The sequence below is a fragment of the Electrophorus electricus genome, chromosome 1 (genome assembly GCF_041902795.1).
Source record: "Electrophorus electricus isolate QZ-2024a chromosome 1, ASM4190279v1, whole genome shotgun sequence".
Taxonomy (NCBI): Eukaryota; Metazoa; Chordata; class Actinopteri; order Gymnotiformes; family Gymnotidae; genus Electrophorus; species Electrophorus electricus.
Window position 1 is genome coordinate 34077744 of NC_137497.1, and position 26006 is coordinate 34103749.

Below are 26006 nucleotides of genomic sequence, written 5' to 3' on the forward strand. Positions count from 1 at the left end.
CTAAGCCCAGTCAAGCCCAGCTAAACCCAATCAAACCTAGCTAAGTTCAGTAAAGCCAAGCTAAGACTAGAGAGGCCCATTTTAAGCGTTTTCAAGTATAGCGCATACGTTTTCTACTGTAGTGCCAAGTTGGTTCTGACTATGGACAGTGACCACTCCAATCGTATATCCACATAAACACAGCTTGGCACAGAATGCTAAAGGCAGTCCAAACTCCAAACACAAGCAGCAACCAGAGTTATAGGCCTTGTTATCCAAAAGTAATGAATATATAAAGTGTCAATACACTTTATCTGGTTCTAAATAGTTACTGGACATGTATAGCCCAATTACTAGTGAGTGATGAACATTTAAGGCATATTTCTTATTTAAAGTGTTTATCATTACATCATAATAAACAGCTTTCATGCTTCCAGTAACCATTCAGTTTCTCTGCAGGCATTCCAAGTATGTGGTATTTGTATAATTACATGGAAGCTCAGATGTATTACAAGACATCCCCAACTCATTTTAAATTGTGTTTTATTTGACTGAATGTACATTGTGATATTTATGCAGCTGTACTGTGTATTGGGTATCATTCTGAATAAATTAATAAACAAGCACACAGGCCTATGATTATATTGAGCATCATATAACCTTAAATTTCTTAAGTAATCTAGAATTGAAAGCTTACATTGAAAAGTTAATAAAACACATGCATAAAGCAAACCTACCAGATATTTCGTCATACAACTGTTATGATTAAAGTAACTTAATTCACGATTAACTTATAGGTTTGTCTATATCTAAAGATAAAAGCACCGAGGTTCATAACCCCTCAACTTGTGTATCCTGTCCACTACAACCCTCATGGTACATTTTGGCCATCCAACAGAGGAAAATCAAAATAAAGAAGGGAACGTGTAAATACTGAAAAACCTTTGTAGAAGGCTAGTACAGGATACATGTTTTCTTTCGCTGAATTGATACCAAGAGTCAGTGTCAGTTTGCAGTCCACAAGGCCGTTTCAATAGAATACAAGGTTAATAATACTTGCTTCACGCAACTAATAGCCTACGTGACAACATGATTCAAATGCGTTGTCACTATTAGAAACTTGCTGAGCAAATGAAGTTGTTGCCAGAAAGGGTTAAGACGGAGCGCATATTGTGAGCCTTGGATTTTGACGTCGAACTCAAAAACATGCGCGGACAAGCTCGCGCATGCACAAACACACGCTTGTTTTCTCCAGTAACCCGCACACGCTGTTGTTTATATTTAGCCCTGATCGCATAGCCAGATGCTCGCCGACTTCCAGGAGGCGTTCGGTCGAGTCCAAGAAATCTGGCCAGTTCTAGATTGAGGCAATATTCTGCATTTAACTGATTCAGCCATCGGAACCGAAATAGCAAGTGTTCAGAGGAGTTTTAAACAGGATTGGTGTGAGTTAAAACAATGGGTAGAAAACATATAATAAGTGCTATGATTGCGTTAAACTACAAGGTCGTGTCATGCTTTTCAAAAATGTTTGCACAGCCTAAAAACAGACAGTGGGTTGGAGGAAACAGACAGTGGGTTGGAGGAAAAATGTAGGCTACAGGCTTGCTTAGAACGGGCATCGTAATATAGCCTTACATAATCCTAAACAAAGAAGCTTCCAAATTTTAATATGGATTCACTTGACTTATATATCCAGTACAGACTTCATTAAACTATTAGCCTAAGTTTTCTCTTTGTTGTTTCTGTTCTAAGTTTTCTCTTTGTTTCTGTTCCTTCCGTTTCCAGTAAATCAAGGTGACCCTACACTTGGTCACACGCGAACCGGAGGGAATCGGATATTAGGCTACTCATCAACTGCGCCCCCAAATGCGCCAGCTCCCTCCCAGCACAGTGCCTAGCGTTAAAAACGTAAATAAAAACGTGGAAGAATGCTGAAGAAAGCTGGATCAGCTCCTGAAGGTAAGGAGGGGCTAGTCTGCACTTTCATAACTTTCATCTCTATATGTTAGTTGTATGCCTAATATTAACATCACAAAACACTATGCATGTAAACAGCGTCCCCAAATACACAGTGGGATAAATCAAAGAATTACCTTTATTATTCCATTTATTCCAAACAAGTCACATGGTATTAATTCGTAAAATGCTGCATATTAGAGGGACCGAACGTGCAGGCAAACTACACCAGTAGTGTAAGCCTGAAATAGATAGATAACCCTATGAGCGACAATTTTCTGTTCTGGTCTTTCCCACCGGTCATGTGAGAATCAAAACAGGGTTTGCAATTTGAAGTCTACCACCGTTTAAGAACTTAGAATTTAGTGTGCATAGATCCTGGAACTATTGGTTGGCACACTAAATTAAACAAACAAACAGAAAAAACAAAAATGAATATTGCACTTTTAGGTTGTTCGTTTCTAGGTTAGCCTAGAATTTTTTGAAGCAGCTAGGACTCAGAGGTGCACATATCAGTAGATGGTTGTTTTTCTCACACTGATTTAATGTATTGTTTGTAGAATAAACCATGGGAATAAATGTAATAACCTTAAAAGTTACTTCAAACTTACTCCAAAATTGTCATTATGTGTGAAGTAACAGTTGCCCTTTATTCGTGAACTCGCCTGTCTGTCAAGATCGCCCGTTACATTTCTGTTTGCAAACAGGTTGTCGATTATACCATAAAGTTGATGAGGGAAGGGGTGCTTGCCATTAGGTTTGAAATAGTAGTAAAATATTTGTTTTATTTTAATTTTTCGTATAACTTATATTGATTTGATTTCGATTTCGTAGTAGTTTATTGGTGTAGATTCAGTGCTAATCGCTAAACGGTGTGCATATTTTGCACTGATGTCTGTTTGTCCCCCTCTTAAACTTTTGCTCGACTTAGTGGAGTCTCTGCCCTTTGACGCTATCGTTGTATCGAACACTGTAACGTTTACTCAAAAAACTTGGAGATATTTGGTTTGGCTAATAACCCGGATCTATTCAAACATGCATTTTTACTTTTACTGGGACATCGAAAAAATAGTCGGTCTAATATAACCAGTCAATGCTTTGTAGTGCCTTTGTTGTCAGAATGAATATGGAGACCGTTTTCTGACCGGCATCATAGACAAAGTCGCTAGCGATAGCTGTATAGCTATTTTGCGATCTCGCTAGCTTTCATTATTCACAAGTTACATGCACTAGGAAGCTAGCTAGCTAGACGGCTGGCTTGTTACTTAAGGTAGCTAAGATAGCTAGCCAACGCTGCTACTAATTATTTTTCGATGATTAATTCACTCCATTTTGCTTTTTGTTTAATATGTTTTTTTATAATTTTAGCTAGGTGTAGGACGAGTTTTATTCAGCGTGTATTATTAAGAGTATACTGCCAGAAAACGTAGCTGTTTAGGTACTCCGTTGGCTAAATAGCTAAGATACGAAGTCACAGTGATTCTTCGGAAGAGGATGCTGATGTGTTCCTGTGAAAAAGTGGATTTTAATATCACGTCACGCACTGTCGCGCGTCTGGTCTACGAGGCCGAACAAGATCATCGCAATGGGGGTAATTCGTCGAACGGGAGGTAGGTTGTTATTAGCTAGTTTAATTCTGTATTGTTTATTTGTGTGGTTTTCGTATTATACAGTTATTTGATATTTTGATGTTAATGTTTTATAAGTTGTTGAATCATATCGTTCGTTGTATGACAGGTAAGGTATATAGTAAGCTGTTGTATAAGGGCAAGCTGTGTGACTTTAAGTGATGTGTGTGTACTGTTACCTTTAAGTGTTAATACTTTTCATCTTGCCTTTTTTGTACTTTTGTATTTTAGTTATGAGCTTGTGTCACTTCTCATTGGTTTCAAAAGTCTGATTTCGTAGGACAGAATCTTTGTAGCGAAAAGCATATGATATCTTCTTTCAGTCAGGCCATTGTTTGCGGATGTTGAATGGAAAGGTTTATTACTCTAATAAAACTGAAGCTAAGATTTAGCTTGCTCATACAGACTATCAAATATTGTGATAGGGATAGTGCTTGTCTTTGGTTTTATAAATGGCCGTTGTGCGTTGTAGAACTTTTAGGAAAGCACAAGGGGAAAACGCTTATCTTTTTTTGCAGTTTCGTGTGTGCAAAAATGACATTTTCCTCACATATGATAGTCCTGCTTGGGTCAGGTTATTTGCTACCGAAAGGTCTGCCTGTTCAACTGGAGCAGGTGTTGTGGTTTTTCCATTTCATTTGGCCTTGTGTTATTTTTCAAAAGTGGCTTATATAGTAATAAGCTGCCTGTAGCAAGCATGACCGATGAGGAATGTTTGTAGGAGTTGTTTTTGCATTAAGTAATTTAACTGATGATTTGTCTACTGTCTTTTAATAATATGACAATGGTAGTATTGCAGGTTTGGCAGCATGTGTTAACAGGTAGGGGAAGAGACTGGGAGAGGTTGTCAACATAGTTATTTGTTCCTCACAAGTCTTTGTATAATAGACAGAGTCTGAACTGAGCTGGAAGTCTGAAAGACATTTCTTCTATGTTTATCATGTAGGCATCACATTCACTGTAATTAAGCAAATACAGTTCTAGAGAAAATTAAAACAGAGGAAAAACTCAGCGATGATCAAAATCTATACCACTTACTTTGTACAAGGAAATACAGCATTATGTGTTTACAAAACTTAGATAGCACTTTAGCTAGTGATATAGTATTTTAATTTAGTGTATCCCATGAAGAATTCATACCTTTGGAGGCTGAATGTTATTTTATTTCTAAATTCTATGTAAAAGAAAAGCAAAACTTGAACTTGGTTTTGCACCACAATTTCTCATTGAGTGAGTATCATATATAAACTAATGAACCAATGTTTCATCAAAAGGCCTTTTGGCACTGTGGACTTCACATCTGATTTTTTAACAGGTGTTTACTATGGGCTTTAAATATTAACAGTTATTTTGACAGCATAGTAGGTTAGAGTCAGTTAACAAAGTTTGGCTTAACTAAATCAACAACAGTATGCTCATGTACACCCTCACATTCTTAATAAATCAACCTTTTTAAAAGGGTTATTTTATGCTAAATACAAATAATCTTGAGATGGATTATTATTGGTCATATAGTTATTGATGTTAGGTATATTAGTAATTGATCAGGACAAGTAGCAATCTTCTATGCCAGGAATGTTTGCTGGATAGTCATATAGGGTTTGTGTTTTTCTCTTGTTCTGTATGTTTGTGGAGAGACCCGTTCAAGGAGAAACCATTGACCCAATGCCAAACTATCACACATATCATTGCCAGCCTGGTATGTAGATAAAATGGATAAACAAAACACACTGAAGTAAAAAAAAAACAAAACCCTGTGTGGTAACACTGGATGCTGTAGAAGATGGAGAATCTCAGTTGTACCACACAGTGTTCCTTTTAGTGTGCATTAATCTTAAGTGATTTCTGGATACACTGGACAACAAATTTATACAAAAGGCATGCTTCTTAGATAAAATTAGCCAATTTTAATTAAGTTGAAGGTGCTGAGCAAGAATTTGACAATAGAAATGCTGACTTGGCTACCGTTTATTAGAAATTCACAGTTTTTTTATGCATTAGAAAAATTATGAAATAACACATACTGTAACAGAAGTCCTTTCTATTTGTGACTTTGCTTTGCCTGTCGTTTGTGGACCTGCTCAAGATCATCTCTGACTAGCGTCCAGTGGTAATCAGCCAACATAGAAGTGGACCACTTCCCCTGGTATCTTTTCTCAAATGCTGAAATGTCCTGATGAAAGTGTTTGCCATGCTTGTCGCTTACCATGGCGCAGTTTTCAGGAAAAAATTCCAAATGGGAATGAAGGAACTGGATCTTTAAGGACATTGTCGATCTAAGTTTGTAATACATTGACAACATGTCTTTAACCAATACCTTGTAGTTTCAAGCCCTGACATTCCTGAGGAAGTTAGTTGACACCAGACGAAACGCATCCCAAGCCTTTTTCTCGTCACCCTTAAGCAGGTAGTCGAACTTCTCGTCTATGAAGAGTTGACGGATCTGAGGACCCACAAAAATTCCCTCTTCAATTTTTCTTCACTGATCCGAGGGAATTTCTCAGACAGGTATTTAAACGCTGATCCATTCTGATCCATGACTTTTACCAAGTTCTTCATCAAACCGAATTTGATGTGTAGGGGTGGTAGAAGTATTTTGTCCGGTTCTGCCAGCGCTGAATGCTGCACATTCTTCTCTCCAATCTTCAGAGACTTCCTCAGGGGCCAGTCTTTCTTCACATAGTGCAAAGAACATGCTCTGCTGTCCCATTCACATAGGAAACAGCAGTACTTTGTATATCCCAGCTGCAGACCCATCAACAGAGCGACTACCTTAAGGTCAGAACAGATATGCCAGCCATACTTGCTGTATTCAAGATAATCCAGCAGCTGCTTCATGTTGTCATATGTCTCTTTCATATCCGCAGCATGTCCAACTGGAATAGATGGAAGACGATTTCCATAATGCAGCAATAATGCCTTGAGAGTCTATAAACAATCGCCATTCTTGTGGATCATGTTGGATTCCAAGGGCATTCAACAAGGCGTTGACGTCAGAGCAGAACACAAGCTTATCTAGCTTTCTGAAGAAAGGCTGTAACTGCAGATGCCGCTTTCGATACAGTGTCACTTGTACATTTTCCTGAAGAAGATTCCATCGCTGAACCCTTGAGCCTAGTAATTCTGCTTTGCCCTTGGACAGCTCCAGATCATGAACGAGATCGTTCAGTTCTTCCTGCATTATTCTGTGTGACGCAGATGATGCACCTTTACTGAAGTCAGGATCCGTTTCCTGTTGATCATCCGACGTCGAAGGCCCAGGAAATTCCAGAGTCATTTTGTCTCCATCGTCATCTTCTGAAGGATCATTAGAAATATTCTATCGGAGGTTCGGGAACAGGAAGTCCTTCGCCATGCAGAACAGGTCGGATAGCAGAAGGTATATTTGGATACGCTATTGTCTACTTCTTCTTCTTTGTAGTGCCTCAAGAAACAGGAGGCACCATGCAGAAGTAGCAGTCAGTTATGTGATTGCTGGGCTCCCTCCAGACCATCGGAACGGCAAAGGGCATCAACTTTCTTTTTCCATTCATCCACTGAGACAGATTTGTTGCACACGTACAACAACATATGTGTGGGGCCCAGGACTTGTCCTGGTCACCGATCTTGCATCCGAAATACAGATGATATGCCGCCTTCACTTTTGCATTTGAAGCAATGTCCTTCTTCTGATTTGCAAAAGTCACTTCCCCACAAATGTAACAAAAATTGTCCGCAATATTGATACAGTTACGAGGCGTTGATACTTGTTGATTGACGCTATCTGAATCCATTCAGTAGTGTTTATAACACAGCTGGAATTACATTTAACCTAACGCAGCTGAATTTACATCTAACATGACGTTTAGCACAAGCAGTAACAGAAATAAATCGCTCGTCCTATGGTGTCTTGCTTTATATATCTCCCTATTGCATAATCTTACGTCAGACAGTGATGCAATAGACCTTCCTGAGTATGATCATCATGATCTGATACAATATGATGCAATATTTCTCAGTATTTTGAAATATTAAACATTTTCATCTTATAGCTGGGCCTAATACAATGTCTCTTATGGATCACATGGAGTTATCATTAAAACGAGAGCCAATAACAAATTTTCATGGTTATATCCGCATTTAGGACGTTGAAATAATTAAGAATTGCCCCTTATTAACTCGGAAGCATTTTTGTTGTTGTCCAGTGATATCTGTAATAATATATTTATTAAGACTGTAATATAAACATTATTTTCATTAGCATTGACCAATGTGTTTTGAAGCCAGTTCTGTTCAGCAGAGGCAGTGTCTACAATGTGTAACTCTGGAAGACTGAGAAGGTAGTAATGCTAGCTTAAATCAGTGGTCACCGTCCTGTCAGTCACAATCGATAGGTCAGTCTCCCAGATCTCCTGTGTCAGTCGTACCAGCCGTATGTGTATTATTCTCACTCCAGATATTATATTTATCATGCATCCTTCTGCATTAGTGCTTATTAGCCTAGCTAGCTAGTTAAGTGGGACGATTACGTACACAGTGCTTACTTCTTTCTCTCATCAAATTTCACACATAAAAAATGACTGAGGATGGGCCGTTGAAGAAGAGAGCAAAGACATATGACTGTAACCCGGAGTGGTAGAATTAAGGAAAACCTTTTTGCATAGCCTATGCCAACACAGTATTGTTATTGCCCAAAAAAGTTAATCACTCAATAATGCATCTGACATTCAAGGACGCTTAACCTCGGAGAAGTTAAATTAGATTTAAAAAAAGCTCAAAAATAGTTTAGCAGATCACTACAAAATTGAGAAAAATATACTGAAGCTTATTTTTGTATTAGCCACCCAAAGCGCACACAAAAAACATTCACAGATGGAAAAGAGATGATGGCCGTCACTGCCGACTCCTTGTTCAAAGACTTTAAAGCAAAGATGAAATCAGCTATAACTACATTGTCACTTGAACTGTACCAGATGTATGTTTTGCTTTGGAGGCTATAGAGACTAACAGATTTTTAGTGTATCTTAACATTTATGTTTGTAGTTATTTTGTTTGTCAGAAGTCAAAAGGCAGTCTTATTCTTAAAAAGTTGATCACTTGTAAATGGTAGTTTTTTGCGCTTTTCGTTTTCTTCAGTTCTTTTCAGGGATCTTCCTTGAAAAGTTTGATAATATTACAATGTAAAATATCATAATACTTTGCCCTGTTTCAAGGTCCATTCACTAAAATAGAGAGACAGAAACCTTTTTTGTCTTAAATGAAATATTAATTCTGAGGGTTTTATTGGTTGAGTTAGACCTGCCGAAATTCAAAATATATGACCTGAGTTTGCACTGTTATCTTTAATTTGCACCCAGTCCTTTTTTTCTGAAGTGCTGAAGTAATTTGGACTAAGATGTTTTGTCACGAATGCTGCTTTCACTTAGTGGCCCTGCTTTCCCTAAGAAACCTTTTATTTCTCTGGCTCTGTACCTAAAGACTGCACAGTGTTTTGCTGTATACATGATCCACTGAAAATCCTTTAGTTGATGAATACTGTAAAGAGCACAGAAATCTTGGAACTAGCAGCCTTATTCTTGGCATCCTAAGACTCTATAGTAGACATTCCCATCACTATTTGGTCATTTGCAGCACACCTACTAAACCTAACTGATTAGTTGATTCAAGTGTGTTTCATCAAGCTTTGCTGGGCTCCCCTTCCCTACAACAAAATAAAAGGTTTTAAACGTTGATGTCTTTAAAGCCACATTCTGCAATAAGATTATTTTATTTATATTTAGCATATGCATATAAAGTTAGTCATAAAATGAACATACCAGGCATGCTTTACAAGTAGAGTACAAATAAATAGAATAAGGAATTTCAAAAGCACAATTCTGATTGCTGGACTTTGTAACAAGAGGTTTTGTAATATGGTGAAGGGTAAAACACATGTCTTCTTTCAGATTTAGGGATTATCAAATGTCAGGGTCACCACTTTTATATTCTAAAGGCACAACATCAGCAGAGTTCTGAAATTATAACACAACATGAATCACACCATCAATTTTACTAATACATTAAACCTTGTATCAATATAATTATTAATATAAATAAATTCAAAAACAATTACTGGTGTTTTTGTAGACACATGGCTTTAAAGCAGTAAACACAATGTTTCCTCTCCTCAGGGCCTCATAAATAATGACACCATGGGATTACATGTTGCTGTGTCAGTGAGGAGGCAGGTATGAGAACAGCCTGTCTTATGGATTATACTGATGGGAGAGAGTAGGTGGACACTCTGATTACACAAGGACACTTCACAAGTGGTAAAAGTTCAGGCTGAAGATTGGGCTTCCACCATACTTGCATCCTTCATTTAAATTTTAAAAAATATATATTTTTGCTTTTGTTTTTCTTGTTTATTTTTACATCTGTGAAAAAGGAACATTTACTAAACAATATTTATGCAAGAGGGCAACATTTTCTGTAAATGCCCCACCCCATATTTCTTGCAGTACTACTGAGTGTCAGACTGGGAGGAAGTGACTGAATAGCTGCCAGTGCTGTACGACACTGTAATATCCTGCATTGCTAGAACTGTTTTGAAATGATCTGGAACTTACAAACATGAGTGAAGAGTTCTAATAAGACTGAAAGAGAACATGGACACTGTTAGTGAAATTATGATGACGTGCAAAAACATGATAAATCTCGTCACTTGCATTCTTTGGGCTAGCAAGCTGAGAAAAGAAGGCAAAAAGCACAGGATGTACCTACAGTTGCTTTGATATTAAAATCAATCATACCATTCCCAGAAAGTGCTATGGATAAACCCATTGCGATCCCGATGCTGACTGTGTTCCCTCCGTCGTCTGACACCGAATCGTGGTCCTGTTCGTCCAGCCCACAACCTCGGCGCCGCCACCCTCGCAACCGCAGCCGCAACAAGCACAGAACCCATGCACAGTGGGAGGATCCGCCAGAACCCGGAACTCATGAAAAGAACCCGTCTAAAAATGACCGGGGCGGAGCCAAAGAACACAGGAGCAGTGGGCAGAGCCTGACGCCTGGAACCCTGTTGCCTAGCATAAGGGGGGAGGTGCTTGGCGAGGTGGGGGTGGAGAGGCTGGGTGGCTTCTCTTCTCTGCCGCTGCCCCCATCTCGCTCCTGCTCCCAGAGCTCGTCCCTGAGCAGGCGTTCTCGTTGGTCCATCCGCAGCCTGCTCAGCAAGGACTCAGACGGGGACAGCTGCAGGTCAGTGTGCCCCATCCCCAACTCCGCCCCACAAAAAACACACAGAAAGCCTTCTTTGCCAAGTAAGGTGGTAACCCAACATTGCTTCTAGTAGAAACCTGACATAATTTGCATAGCGAGGGGGAAGCTGTTTGGAGTTGTCTAGATTTTAATATCATAAAGGATTTAGAATGTAGATTTTGAGTTCTTCATATACTGGAAGTGTGCTTGAAATGGTTTGAAACAGTCTTTTTTGAATGAAAGTAATATTTGGAACAAGCACAAAGAAGTAGATTATCATGCAGTTAAAATCTAGTTTGAAAATTGAGATAGAGAATCTCACCAATACTCAGATACACAACTGTTTCATTGTGGGTTAGGAGATGGGTTATTAGTGAAGTGACAAAGAGAGCTGATGAAGGTAAGCTTACTGAAGGAGCAGACCAGTTCAGCATGCAATGAGCTGGGAGTCGGAGGGATCGGTCTCAGTTGTCAGGCTATCCTCTGCATGACATCACCACTGCCCAGTGGGAACTTGCTGCTCTACTTATGATGTCATCATCGACCAATCAGAGAGCTGTGTGGTGATGCTGCAGTATACCAGTGAAAAGGCTGGCAGAAGCTGCTCCATGCATGCATTAACAGCAGTGCCCTTCTCCTTTCCATTCAACCTGCAGTGTTACTAACCTGATATTTACCTTTCAGTTTTGGTTTGCATTTGACCCCTGGCGATGCATTTATGGAATTATTCAGGTATTTTGGTTATTTTAGTTATTTTTTATATTATTTTTATTTTGGAGCTCTTGTCAAAATGAATTTTCTTATAGAAAATAGACAATATCTGTTTGTGTAGGTCAAGGAATTTTGATAGTGAAATGTGGTTGTTTGGCACTGTGGTGCAGAGAAGAGGATCGCTTTTTGCTGTTAAATTGTCTGAGTTGAAATTGGTCTAAAACATGGCAGAGACCACACCACACATTTATTTTGAGCATAAGTACTGGAATGTTCCTTACCTCTCTGTATTAAGATTTAATCAGTCAGGCAGTACAGATTACACTGTGCTAAATGTCATTCTCTTTATTTATTGATTGAACTTTAAATGCTTTTGCTTCTATAGCTAGCCTATGTTGATTGTTTCTTTTTGCACCATGTAAAATGATAAGCCTGCTATAAGACCATCAGTACACCGGAAGCTGGAATCTAAGATTCGAAAGGGTTAATCTCATTACCCAGTTTGCTTTTTCTGTTTTTAAAATCAACACAAACCAAATTTTGACAAGTAGCGATATTTTACTTTTAGATATTGTGTTTTGGAATATCATTTTAACATATGCAAAACTTTATTAATTGAGAAAATAATAGTCTATATTCATGAAAGGTTGAGACAGTATAATCAATCAGCATTTTACAGTTCAGCATTTCTTGTGATCCAGCACAGCTGATTCACCTTATAAATGGCTTCGTAATTAGCTGACATGTTAAATCAGGTATGTTAGGACAGGGGAAAAAGTTAAATATTCAATGTTGTAGGTCCACTCTTGTAAGTCTACATTTCCTAAATTAATGTTTGTAGTGGTTGACATAACAATTTTTGTAGATTTTACAACCCTGATTTTAAATTTGTGTCCATTACATAGTGTTACAGCTGTCTGTATTATAATAAGTTTATAAATATTCAGTTCATATGATATGAACTTAGAAAAATATAAAATATTATCTAATGTTACTAGAGAACCATTCCAGATTCTGTAAAAATTACAGATTTTGCAGGATTGTGTCAAAATGGAGGAGATTTGAAGAGGAATTTTAATACATTTTGTTAAACATTGATTAGTGCTGTGACAGTGATTATCATATCTATTGGCATAAGGCTAAATAGGCTATAGTCAACATCGCAGAGCCTTTGGGGCTAGATCCATGCTATCTGCTGGATTCTGTGCTGAGCTTATGTTCAGGGGCTCAAATAAACCTGCATGCTGACCTGGCAGGTCAGAGCTGCTGACTGTACAATGGTGGCCTTGTTTGTTATGGCTATCTTTACATAGTGTTTATCTGACAAGATCAATGCATGTTCCTTGTTCCTTGTAAAGGCTTTGTGGTTTGTAAGTGATACAGACATACAAGCACTTCGAGAAAAAAAAAAAAAACTTTGGAAGTGGTGTAAGAAGATTTGTATGCGCCAGCTGGGTTTTTCCACTGTCAGTATAAATTGTCAGTCTGGAAGGCTTAATTGTTAGATTTAGCCTAATTGCTTTTCTTCTTTTGAGTTGGTTGCTACGTGACCCAGCAGTATCTGGTGTTTCGTGCTAAAATTAGCCTAGCTCTGAAAAGTTCAGAGCTGCTTGCTAATTCAATGTTAAAAAAATGGATGCATTCAGGAGAAAAATATTGACATGTTGAGCTGATAAGTTGAATACCTTCATGAACTTTGAAATATGTGATTGAACTAGAAACTAATTTGAGTGCTATAGTGATTTCAATTAACTGATTAGTTTCAATGCAGTCCCACGATACTTCCTCAAAAAAACATGAGCATGTGTGATTTATTACCTTTTAAATTCACCAGTACACTCATCTATATGCTGATATATGAAAAAGGGTACCTATGTTGCACTGGTCATTCTACTAAATGACCATTCACTGTGAAACTTCAAGAGAGCGGTCCATTGTAGTGTATTCACTTGAACTTTTCAAATGTTCAGTTATTTAAGATACTGTTTGTTTGATTTGAGCTTTACTGCACTGTTACATTGATTGGGTTAGCTTGGACTTGTCCGATTCACTCAGTGGTAGTCTAATTGGCAGAACATTTTAAGATAAGGTGTATTCTTACCAGACTAGTCAAACATTTGTTTATGGACTTCTGATCAACATGCAACCAAATGTGAGGGGAGCCACATTAACTACTTATAGAAATGTAGTGGACTCCAGTCCTAATAATGAATGCTGCTATAATCTTCAGTTCTACCCTTCTTCCATGCTGTCCTGAGCTTTCAGGATGGGGTTGGTGATATGAGGTGAATATTTTAAGTTTAGTGCCTTAAATCTCAACAGCTCATCGTGCTGTTGTACCACAGAATTATGGGTCTGTTCTGGAGCATTCTTGAACAAAGAAGGAACCCTCTCCACAGGAGGAGGCCAACCTGCAGACAAATGTGCAGCGAAGCTATGCTAAACCCACTTGCTTTTCTTCCTATTTCCCTGGGATTTCCCAGTTTGGCTTTGAAGTAAGGAGGTTAACATTGATGTCCATCCTCCCTTGATTTTGCTCAAATAGGTTTTTACTCTCTCCCACAGATCACCCACAATTCCTTGCAGATTGTTGGAAGCTCTTTTTTTCCTTCTTTGTCATTTTTTTTCCAAGCAAGTCTGCATCCAGATGTCTCTCCAATAATGTGGATAAGGTAGTGTGGCGTTTGTTGTAGAAGTGGAAAGCAGACTAAGCAGAATTCTTATTTGACATGTATTTTGAGGTTCTTGGACTCCTCTGTTCTACCTTTTTGGTGATTTCTTAGCTGTTGTCTCCTCATGAGGCCTGGCCACGTTCAAATATGTTTGTGTAGGAAACCTGGTGTCATACAATATTAAATATCATGGGCAGCTAAAATGAATAAAAGGTATGTTTTAATAAGCGTGAAGCGTGAAGGCACTTGTCATTTAAATTGTCACATAAACCTTTGTGTGTTGCTGAAAACCCACTAGAAACTTGTCTTTTTTCCCCCTGTGAGTGCAAGGCTATTGCAGTTATGAAAGTCATTTTAAAGAGTATGGATTCACGTGTGCAGAAAGGTTTTTCTATCCTCTATTTACATTCTTTCCATCCCACTCTTCGGCCCTGGCCCTCCTATACGTTGTAAACCCCTCCCATTTTGCCCTTTGAACTGAGATTACCAATGCGCTCCCAGGAAAACAGATTATAGAGACAGATCCGGACACACTGGATTAAAACTCTGTAAACTATCGACATGGGAAGGAGAATGAGGTTTAACGGATTGGTTTGGACCGGCCGGAGCGCTGTTGTCTGCGCTAACGCAATGGCCGGTAGTGTCAACTGTCCAGTGCGTGTCAGTAAACTGCATCCCTTCTGTAATTATGCGTTAGTGAAATAGCTGTCGTTTAATACCCACTGTACTGAAGCCCAGCATGTTTAAGTTATTTTATTCAACGTCGCAGGCTACGCACACGGCCGTTCGAATCCCTTATTATCGCTCGACTCAGTGCAGTAAAAGATCAGGCTAGTGCGTCTCGGCGATGAGCAAGGTTTACCTCCGCCTCCTGGCCAGATCCTCATTTCTCCTCCCTCTTTCCCTCCCTCCCTCTCCATTCTTGTGTGTTGGGTTCTTCACTAACTGGAATATTCGCGATGGAAAATCTTTTCATTTTAAAAAAGGAAAAAGCCGAGGTTCGGGACCTCTTTTGAAATGGAGGCTTTATACAATTTTATTCCTCATGACTGAAAACATTCGTGGATGAAGGCACGCCGTGTCTTATGCGTTGGACAAGCGGCCCTGGCATGATTTTAACGGAGTGCCATATTGACAGATTACAGTCAAATTAAGGAACACCCAATGAGATGTTCGAGTAAGTAGAACAGCGTCACTGCTTTATTTATTATACCTATAAGTATGAATATCTTTACTCAAATCTTAACTTTTGATAACACCAAGTCTGTCATTAAATAATCAAACACGTTTTGTATGTGTGATAATGTAAAGGTTTTGCTGAATGCACGGGAAGTTTAAAGTTTGTTGACTCTACTCTTTTATTGTAGCGCATAACACTAGTAGACACTGTGGACGTTGCGTGGTTAAGATAACAGGCAAACGTCGTTTATTCCCAGCTCTTGCGGTGTGTAAACGTCCTCTATAAAGACCTTTGCTTTCACCTCCGTAGTTTTCTGCCGCTTCTGACACTTAGAGACTGTGCGTACGTGGTCTGCTTCTGCGTATTACCGAGTGCAGACAAATGTTTTACGAATATGTTTTGTGTATATGTTCAAACATGTTTGACGGTGTTTGCTAGTTCGCGTCTGTCATACACGCTTCAGCAGCCGGTCATTCATTCATTCTAGTGACATTGGCAGTTGTACCTTTAAGAGAAGCTTGTATTCATTAGCTAAAGATCCCCGCTTTCGCCGTGCACAAAAGCACATACATGGGTTTATTGTTCTGTCATTTTTTAACGGAGTGTTGATCCTTCCGACCTTCGCATAGGCGCATAAACTATGCGCTTTCATGCCGTTTTTACCTTGAGTTGTACCTCTATACAAAACACGGGTGGTAGTGATGGTGGTTCTTGTGAGTTGATCACCTATTGTATATATTTTATTCGCGCACCCCCATTGCCATGACAACGACAACGTGATTTTCTGTCTAGAAGGTCCTGGATGATTTTGGTAGTAAAACAGGAGAGTTGGTCATAATAATGCAGTCCAAACCAATTGCAAGCTTGAGGCATTTTCATGATTAAGATCATGATGAAGATAATGGTGAAGATGATGATGAAAGAGCAAGCATGATATGTTGGTCTCAAACAAACAGTGTCGAGTCTGGTGTTAATGTTCTGATATATAAACTAAGTAGTAAGGTTGTGGTAAACTGTAGTCTTACTGATCTTCACTGTGTGATATTGGTGTTTCTTTCTCTCCTCTTGGGTTTGAATCTCATCGAGTTTATTTTCTTTTAGCTGGCGTGAATGTGTCCCAGATGTGACATTAGCACTGTAGACCAATATACAGAAATCCTGAGATGTGATTCTAGTTAAATAAAGTGAATGTAAACATCTGTTCTGTCCACATCCCTTATAGAATAAACTGAACATAATTTACATAAATTTTATTCTTCATTAGAGGTCATATTTCTGCATCAGTTAAGATAAAAAAAGACCTCGTATGGTTTTAAAATGTGCCTGCACACCTTTTGAAATGTTGATAATCCGATAAGGCTTTGTGTTTGTGTACAGACGCCTCAATCCTTGTAGACTCCTCTATTTTACTAGAATGCTGCCATAGCAATGATTGTTTTTCTGTAAATAGGACTGATATCTGTGGGTTATGATTGGAGCTCAGGTGTTGATACACACCTGTTCTGGTTGTTCCATAGTGTCAGGGTGTAAGATGGATTGATTCAGGTCTCCTGCATTTTAAGGACCATCTCTGTGAGGAGATGGTGATTTCTGTGGAGGATTGTTCAACAGTCTTGCTTTTTTCAGTTCCCAGAATTCAGTTTTTCCAAGTGTGAATTTATGTGTAGTCTGGATGTTGGAGCTTGCAAATTAATTAATTATTTATTTATTTAGTCTTTTACTGTATGGTCATGCAAGGCCAGAGAGAATAGGATTGCTTCTCTGCAGATCCTGATCAAAGCTCACTGTACTGGACACATTGAGTGGCAGCAGTGTGTAGAATTTTTTATTTTTTATTTTATTTTTTTTATTGCCAAGTTTGAGAATATGTTTGTGATGTGTCGTGATTTCACCTTTTACACTATTTGTGCATTGAACAAGTTCATATAGCTTGTTCTAAGCTAAAATCTACTGTGTTGACAGTGTGGGACTGTATATCGTTGCCTTTGCTTATTGTAAACATCTGCAGTTCTGTTAATACTGTGTGTGTGTGTGTGTGTGTGTGTGTGTGTGTGTGTGTGTGTGTGTGTGTGTGTGTGTATAAGTATGTGTGTATGAATGTGCCTGTATATTTGTGTGTCTATGTTCCTGTCCCTCTGTGTGTGCATGCATGTGTCTTTGTATATCTGTTTCTAAATGTGTGTGTGCGTGTTACCTGTGCGCTCTTTCATCATCCTTTCTCTGTTGTTCGGCAGTACGGCCAGTAACTCTCCACGAAGCACTCCAGGCAGTTCCCCGTCTCTACGACGACGGGTGCTGGGGGGCCGGGTCAGTGAGGGTGAGGGGTCTGCCGAGCGTAGTGGTGGGGGTGGGTCCGAAAGTCCCTTGCTTCCTACACCCTCTTCATCCACCTCATCATATCCTATCGCCTCCCGCCACTTCACCCGCAATGCCAAGGTAAGGTTCGCATCAAAAAGACCACACTCAGTACTGCAACTATAATGGTGTTTCACACCTGGGAGATTGCATAGCTTTTCCACCAGACAGTATGGGATTGCATCAAATAGTCATCCATAGTCATTTTCTGCCTTGATCGAGTACCTCTGTGCATTTCTTACCAACGGTACCTGTGAAACTGGTTCATCTAGACTCTGCATGTTATACTGTATTGTGTAGTGGAAAAGCACATTTAGAGATGTTCTAGGCCAAGAACACTGACCCGTAAAATCATATTTTAATAGAAATTAGTAAACAGTTCCCAGATATTTATGGATGAATGCATTTATTGTCTTTACTTCCTTTATTGGTGGGGATATTGGCCTGAGTATGTAATAAAGTGCATCAAAGTCATTTGTTTTTCTTCTTTATGTTTTTTCAGAAGATGCAGAGCTGGTACAATGTGAGTATGCTGGTGATTCAGCAGGGCTGCAAGGAGCAGAGTGATTTATATTCAGCTGCTGGCATTCATCTGTCAAGTCACATCTCCTGCTCGCTGACTTTCTCTCTCTCTCTCTCTATTCTTTTTTTTTTTAAACAAACACACATACCAGGTGCTCAGTCCTACATATAAACAGAAGAATGAGGACTTCCGCAAACTGTTCAAGAATCTTCCAGATACTGAACGTCTGATAGTGGGTCAGTGTGTCCCTGTATCAGTGTTCAGCTGTAGTTAAAAACTAAGGAAATAATCGTTTTGGTTTGAATTAATGAATGGTTTGTTTCTGTCTCTAGACTACTCATGTGCTCTTCAGAAGGACATTTTGCTACAGGGCCGTCTGTATTTGTCTGAGAACTGGATTTGCTTCTATAGCAACATCTTCCGCTGGGAGACCACTGTATGTCCCATGCATAGGGCATATATACACTTGCTAATTGCGTGCTTGCACACACACTCAAATATTCATTCATCATAAATTCAACTCCTGCATTCATCTTTATAAAAGAGTACCTTTTCTGTTCTTGATATTTATACAATTAGCAGCAGCTATATGACAAAATACAAATATCAAAGTTATTCAGACTCACAGTACAGAATAAAAAAATCATCTTATATGCAAATATTATATTACTGTTATTGAAAAATCCTTTTATTAGTTCAGCAGGCTATTCAGACTATTTCAGAATCTCCAGTTATTTTATTAACTGAGCCGAATCAACCATCCTCCCATTCAATGTGAACTTATCAGACACTGCTGTTGAATCCCTACCCATCCCCCTAAGCACTCAGCACATATTTGGGCAAAGTCTCCACCCAGCTGTCAGAGGTGGCTACACTGTCAGTTTCAATCCATGACTCATAACTATAAATGATAAGCTTCAGTGTTGGATGAACCTTCACTTCTCACTTATTGGAAGAATATCCACTATCAAAATAACAGTAGTATAGAAAGTAAGGTATTCATTTTCAGTGATTCCTATTCAACCTCCCTGTACCTGTCTTAAAACTTTAGCCTCCATTATCTCCAAATTATAGTTGTAAAAAAACACCTACAATGAAATTAACCGCATTACAAAAACCTAAGCCTCAGGGGGGCTTTATAGTCCTAACTTTCAGCAGTATCTTCTCACCAGTCAATTACATTACAGAGTCAAATGTTTAAAATGTAGACAGATGAACCATGGGGAGAAGTAAGAGAAGTAAAACAAACTCTAAGCAACGAAATCCAAATCTCACTTACACTTTTCACATGTTATACGTTACACTCACATTTTTCAGAACAATATTTTTCTCATATCTAACTGAGACACAAAGCAGTAGAAATAAGCAATGTCTTGAATATACGCAGATCAGTCATATGTTCACAAATAAAATGCAAAGAAAATATATTTAACCTTACCCCTTCAATTTTAGATCTTCTCAATATTCCTTCCTCAAACAAACTCCAAAATGTATAGGTTAATATCTGAATCAGACCTAACAGTTTCTGTGCCTTTGAAAAAATGGGAAGATGATCTGTTACTCCTTATTTCTGAATGCACAGTTTTATGACTAACACCACCAACCTTCACTCTATACAATGTAACGTAATTCACAGAGTTCACTACACTGGCCAGAAATTATCTGAAATGTGCCCGCACTGCTCAGTAAACACACCATATACATAAGAAAAATCAGGAAATCAAGAAAAACAACATTACTATCAATCACTCTGAAAAACATACATACACACCATATATCAAGGGAAATCTTTTTAGCATCTATCAAAAACCAAACCACTGAATTCAATACAACCTGGACAGCACTCAGTATGATCGTACATCAGTGACTCCTCTGACAGCCACCAATTTGAACAGATTAACCAAACACAGGACTCAGTGCTCATAAATACACCATACATCTATAACCAAAGCACATATCTATGGGCCTCTCCATGAGTTCCCTCGTGTACATGCTGACATAAATACGTACACACACACACACACACACACACACACACACACACACACACACACACACACACACACACAGACAATCTGTAAGACAATGATGTACATTGTTTTTTTTGTCTTGTATTATCACTTGTAATTGATTTATTATTACTACTTGTTGTTGTTGGGGGAGCATGCAGATTAAAGCCTTCTTCCCCTTGTACTGCCTGTTGTGCTCTCCAAGCTCCAAGCTATGTTTACAAAGCATTGACTGCTGACCTGGGTTCAGACCTGTCTGCACTGCTGTATTTATTGGGACATGAGGGGCAAAACCCAATCCTACATCAGCTCTTTTACTGTGAGAACTGTGCTGAGGTCTGTATCCTCAATGTCTGTTCCTGTTTGTGGCAGATCACCATCCCGCTGAGGGAGGTGACCAATCTGACGAAAGAGAAAACAGCCAAACTTATCCCAAACGCCATCCAGATAAGCACGGATCAGGATAAGGTACATATGCATACACACATGCTCACACTGTTCACACACATTACACACAGCTAACAAATAAAGTTTTACATTAAATCACACCAAATGCAGCACAATTCCTAACGCAAACAACGCAGACACATTGCTAACACACATGCTGTTAGCACACACAGCATGCACATGCTGGTAGTTACACACACCAAACAGCGCACACATTCACACTGGAGCAAACAAATGGCTAATAAACGCTTGATTTTAAAACTCCAGTGCACAGAGTAGCTTTTAGTCTCCCCCACTGACTCTCCTCTCTCCCAATCTGTCCATCCTCAGCACTTTTTCACATCGTTTGGAGCAAGGGATCGCAGTTACATGATGATCTTTAGACTGTGGCAGAACGCTCTGATGGACAAGGTGAGGTTCCTCTGCAGCCCACTGTCCCAGCCAGTTACACCTCTCGTTATTGATGGAAGGCTACACTCACCAGATCCATAATGAGATACCTGTCTTATAGATACATTTTATAGTAGATCTTATAGGTGCATGTTATATATTGCAGACCGTAGGCCGTCTGTTGGTATGCCTGATTTGTCAGTCGTCCTCTGCCCCATTCGTCACTGGTTAGATCCTGAGCACGATCACAAGATCAGCAGAGCTAGATACAGCTGAGCACAAGCTCAGTACAGTGTTAACGTGACGTGATAGTGGTGTGGTTGTGCTTGCTGAGCTGGTAGAAGAGGGTCAGACACAGTAGTGTTGTTATTGGGTTTTCAAATATTTTAGTGTGACTGCTGGATTTAGAGTGGTCTGCCAGTCAAAAATAGCCAGCCAAGAGTGGTCCTGTTGTTGGAAGCTGATCGAAGGCTACACGATGGCTAACAGAAACTGGAAATGGCAATTGACAGGCTACAGTATCTAACTGTACACTTACCACTTACAATGTGATAGTTAAAACCTGTGGTGCTTCTAATAATGGACTGCTGAGTGTGTTTGAGAGCTGGCAGCTTTGCTCTCGCTTGCTCTATCTCTAGCATTGTTGATGGCCTCTCTCACGCTCTCTCTCGCTCTTTCTCTCGCACTGATGGTGGAATCTCTCTCTCTCACGCTCTCTCTCGCTCTTCTAGACGCTGTCTCCTAAAGAGCTGTGGCACATCGTGCATCAGTGTTACGGTACAGAGCTGGGTCTGACCAGTGAGGATGATGACTACGTTTCCCCCACTGCCGAACAAATGAATGGCCTGCTGTGAGTGCACACTGAGCTGCAGTCTGTTTTTGCTATTTGGGAAGTGATCCTGCTGAATACAGCTCACTCTGTCCTTTTGAGGCTGGCTCGGAGTATTATGTATATTCATATAAATTGGTCAGAGCAAGTGTAGATGCAGTTTATTAGTCGAAGGTGTGTGTGTGTGGGTGCAAATGAAAAGAAAAATAATTCCAATGACACTGCACGGTCAGTTTCTGGCCTCACTTTTGCCTTGTTTTAATATTTTTGTGTTTTACGCAATAGGAAGTCAATAGCAAGTCTCACTTCCTCTTCCTCTTCCTCTTTCTGTCTCTCTCTTCTCGCTGTCTTTAGACCTAGTGAGGAGCCAGCCTCCGTCACTGACCTGCTGGATCAGGCTTCAGTGCTGGCGACTCCTGGTTCTTTACCACCCTCCTCTTCCTCACCCTCCCAGCCTGTGGAGGTTCCGGGAACCCGACCAGCTGCTGAGCCGGAGCTGAGTCCGTCCATTTCACCGCCCAGCTCACAGAGTTCCCCGCCCAACACCGCCACACACTCCACACACTCCACACACACCGGCGTGGCTGCTTCTGTGGTGAGTTTCTGCATGTCTGGATTGTTGAAGAATACATTTCCTAATACGAGGAACCTTACCATTCTAGATAAATCCAGAAATAGCTTTGTCTATTTACAGGAAACGTTGATTAAGGTAAAAACATGGAAGGTATTGAAATAAAAATAAAAGTATACAAAGAATATACATTTTTACAATATTCATTGCCTGCTAGAGAAAGAAACAGACCACCTCTGAAAGTCCCTTTAGGTACTTTGGTAATTAAAGCATCCTGGATAGAAGACATTTGATGTGCAACATTAACACCTACAGTACATGATGTGCATTAACATTAACAACTACGGTATTTAAAACAATCAATTTTTTTGGGGAAAATTAAGCTCATAGTCTGAAAAGAGCCAAATAATTTTATAATAGTATTAGTGTATAGAATAGCAGACAGTGGATGACTAAAGTATATTAAAATCATCAGCAAACTTTAGTCTCATCCCCATAACCAACCATACCACATTAATGTGAGGCAGACTTAAGGTCAGTACAAAAAGGATGTAATGCCAGAGCAAAAAGCAAAAGTGATGTTGGGCACCTTAATCAGTGCCTTGGTTCAAGGAGGAATAAGAATAGATACATTTATTGCAAACATAAACTAATGGAGTGGTATAAAGTCATTTGATCCAGGAACTCAAGGTATCACCAAATCCAAATTTACTGAGAACTGTAAGTAGATAATGCCCTTCTGTGTGATCAAAACCATTTTCTGCATCTAATGAAATAACTGCTGCAGATCCTTGTGAAATGTTAGAAGTGTATATAATACTTAAAATTCTGATTATATTGATGATCTTCAGACATGACAGAAGCATTTAGATGAAGCACCCTTATTTTGTGTGTGCATATGCGTGTATATATGCATCCATGCATGCTACTGTGTGTATAGTGTAGAAACTGGTTACATATGAAATTCTATACAAAATAGTAAAATATAAAAATAACATGTACATATATATATATATATATATATATATATATATATATATATATATATATATATATATATATATACACATAAATGTAATTATGTAATATAAATTATATAATATTATTAATTATGTAATATGTATATAAATTTATATATATACATATAAAATATAAACATATATACAACAGAGTAGTTATAACATCAGTGATAATAATTATAGTTATAATAAACCTTTTTTTTCTTCTTAAGTTTCATTGATTTGTTCATATAACAACAGCCAATTTTTCTTGCTGTAGAACTTGGAGGAGGGTGGGCAGGACAGCCAGCCAGAACCGACCAATCAGACAGCAGTGGCTAGTTCCCCTGGCCTGGGTAACCTGTCATCACTGGACATGACCAATGATGAGGAGCTTCCTACAGACCCCAGCAACTCCTCAGACACCCAGGAAGAGAGTTAGTCTAGTTTAATCTCCTGCCAGCCATCCTTTCAGTGATGTTAGGAAATAGCAAATGTCACATAATATACCTGTAAATTTTACAGGATGTTTCACTAGCTTTTTTGATGTTTATCTGATGGGTATCTTAATTATAGATTGTTATCTAGACGTGTCTAGATGTAGACACTTTGGAGTTAAATGGTGTGTGGCATCATAGTAATATGTAATTTTAAGGTAGCCCAATAATGCTAATGAAATACTAGCTGAAGAGGAGGTGTCTGTGTGTGTGTGTGTGTGTGTGTGTGTGTGTGTGTGTGTGTGTGTGTGTGTGTGTGTGTGTGTGTGTGTGTGTGTGTGTGTGTGTGTGTGTGTGTGTGTGTGTGTGCGTGCGCACACGCATGTGTGTGTGCTTGGTCCCACTTAACCATTTCCTGTCTCTAGGTGAGGTGGAGTCATTCTGCGCAGATCTCCGAGGCCGGTTGCACATCAACACAGTGCTGCGCATTGGTGTGGACAAACTGCACGAGCTGCTCTTCTCTGACACCCACTTCCTCCAGCACCTCTTTGCCCAGCGCCATTTTACCGGTCAGCACACTGTTAGCCCTCTGCTACTGCAACCTTTGCTGCCCTCTTACCTTCAGCTGTCCACTCTCCTTTATCTTCATCAGAAGAGTTCTACACCTGGGCCAGAGATTATGTTCCACTCTTAAAGGATGCATCTTCCAAAATGCTGATGTTGCTAATGGAGTGAAAAACTGGTAAAGCTGAGTTGGCAGGTCTGTTCGCAGTTCTAGCTACCACTCAGCGTCAACACAACTGGTGTTTTTTTGGTCGTAAGTCCTTGTAGCTGCTCTGGGGCTGTTAACACACATGCTCATAATGCTGTGGAGAGCTGGAGGCACACCTTCTCAATGTACTGCTTTTCCCAGAGGAGGGGCTTGTCCTGCTTGGTGGGACATGAGTGTTCCAAGTGGTGTAGGATGTCAGTGGATGGTTTTCATAGGCCATTGTCTTTCCATTCACCCACCTCTGCGACACCCTGACTGCCTGGTCTAGGTTGGTATGCTGTTATCCAGGCTCTTTGTTCCGCTAATGGGTGTGCTCATGTTCATTTACGCTATATTGGTTTTCTATTGTATAGGGATCACTGCTTTAGGTCTCTCTGTTTCTTCTTCTTATTCTCTCACTATCTCTAGTCTTGTTCTGTCTCTGTCCTTCTCATGGCTTCACGCACTCTCTCATGATGTGTGTCTTGGCAGGCTGTACACTGTGGCAAATGTAAATCTAGTGGACTATGACACACAGGCTGTCGGACCAGTCCTGAAGTGACTGTTTGTCCCTCCTTTCTGCCAATGCATAGTTTAAATCTCGCTCCTATGGAGAAGATACTCTCTCTCTCTGTTCCTTTCCTCCTGTCCCATTCCCTCTTTGTTCTGCTCTGTCCCGCGCTCCTTCTCGTGTGCCTCGAGCCTTTCTCTCTAACAGTCTTCCTAACAGATCCCCTCTGACTCTCTGCCTCTCTCTCCCACGGTGCGTTACACAAAGTCTAGCTCAGTTATTTTTTCTCTCTGTCAGATCTCTCGGTGCAGGACTGGCAGCAGGACAGCAGCAGTGGGAACAGCACCAGAGTTCTGAGTTACACGATTGCCATCAACAACCCTCTAGGCCCCAAAACAGCCCCTGTGGTGGAGACACAGGTGGGTCCCCCCTTTGCTTACAACCCTTTTCCTATAACACACACCCTTGTAAGTCATGGGTAAATAAAGATGATAGGAAATTACTGTAACTGAGAAGGTCAGGAAGTAGGAGAGCTCCCTGAGAGATGGCATTAGTACACTCCTTTTGATTCTTTGTTCAATTGTGTACATGTTAGTTTACATTTTAGAGACTGCTTGTGAAAAGAATTTTTAACAAATGTTCTAGAAATTTGTGAGAGAGATTTTGAAAAGGTGCTCTATAAATCCATTTGTGATTACTTTGTATTGTTTTTAAAAGGTAAAAATGTTCCTTTTTAAAGATTTGTGTCTATAGGCTTTTCACTGGAAGTTAGATGAAGTGATGGTTGAAACAATGGTGTGGAGACTGGATGTGAGAGTGATGCTTGTGTGTGTGTGTG

The 26006-nt window shown here is 39.6% G+C and overlaps 1 protein-coding gene across 6 annotated transcripts in view; it reads left to right on the forward strand.

Annotated features, from left to right (window-relative positions):
• The first annotated feature begins 1262 nt into the window (after positions 1-1262).
• The window catches only part of gramd1a (GRAM domain containing 1A), a 30893-nt gene continuing 6149 nt past the window's right edge, over positions 1263-26006 (forward strand). Inside the window, exons 1-15 of one of the 6 annotated variants that reach the window (XM_081716498.1) lie at positions 1263-1424; positions 1768-1941; positions 9716-9772; positions 10346-10784; positions 17582-17783; positions 18205-18225; positions 18377-18461; positions 18558-18661; positions 20607-20702; positions 21012-21092; positions 21803-21921; positions 22255-22495; positions 23750-23906; positions 24332-24475; positions 25466-25587. In XM_081716498.1, the coding sequence (XP_081572624.1) occupies positions 10354-10784; positions 17582-17783; positions 18205-18225; positions 18377-18461; positions 18558-18661; positions 20607-20702; positions 21012-21092; positions 21803-21921; positions 22255-22495; positions 23750-23906; positions 24332-24475; positions 25466-25587 (1803 nt within the window). In that variant the 5' untranslated portion in view covers positions 1263-1424; positions 1768-1941; positions 9716-9772; positions 10346-10353. Of the gene's footprint in view, positions 1425-1767; positions 1942-1978; positions 3549-9715; positions 10785-11487; positions 11517-14688; positions 15345-17581; positions 17784-18204; positions 18226-18376; positions 18462-18557; positions 18662-20606; positions 20703-21011; positions 21093-21802; positions 21922-22254; positions 22496-23749; positions 23907-24331; positions 24476-25465; positions 25588-26006 lie in introns of those variants that run through there. The other 5 variants (XM_081716494.1, XM_081716503.1, XM_081716510.1 and 2 more) reach the window with 5 other exon arrangements.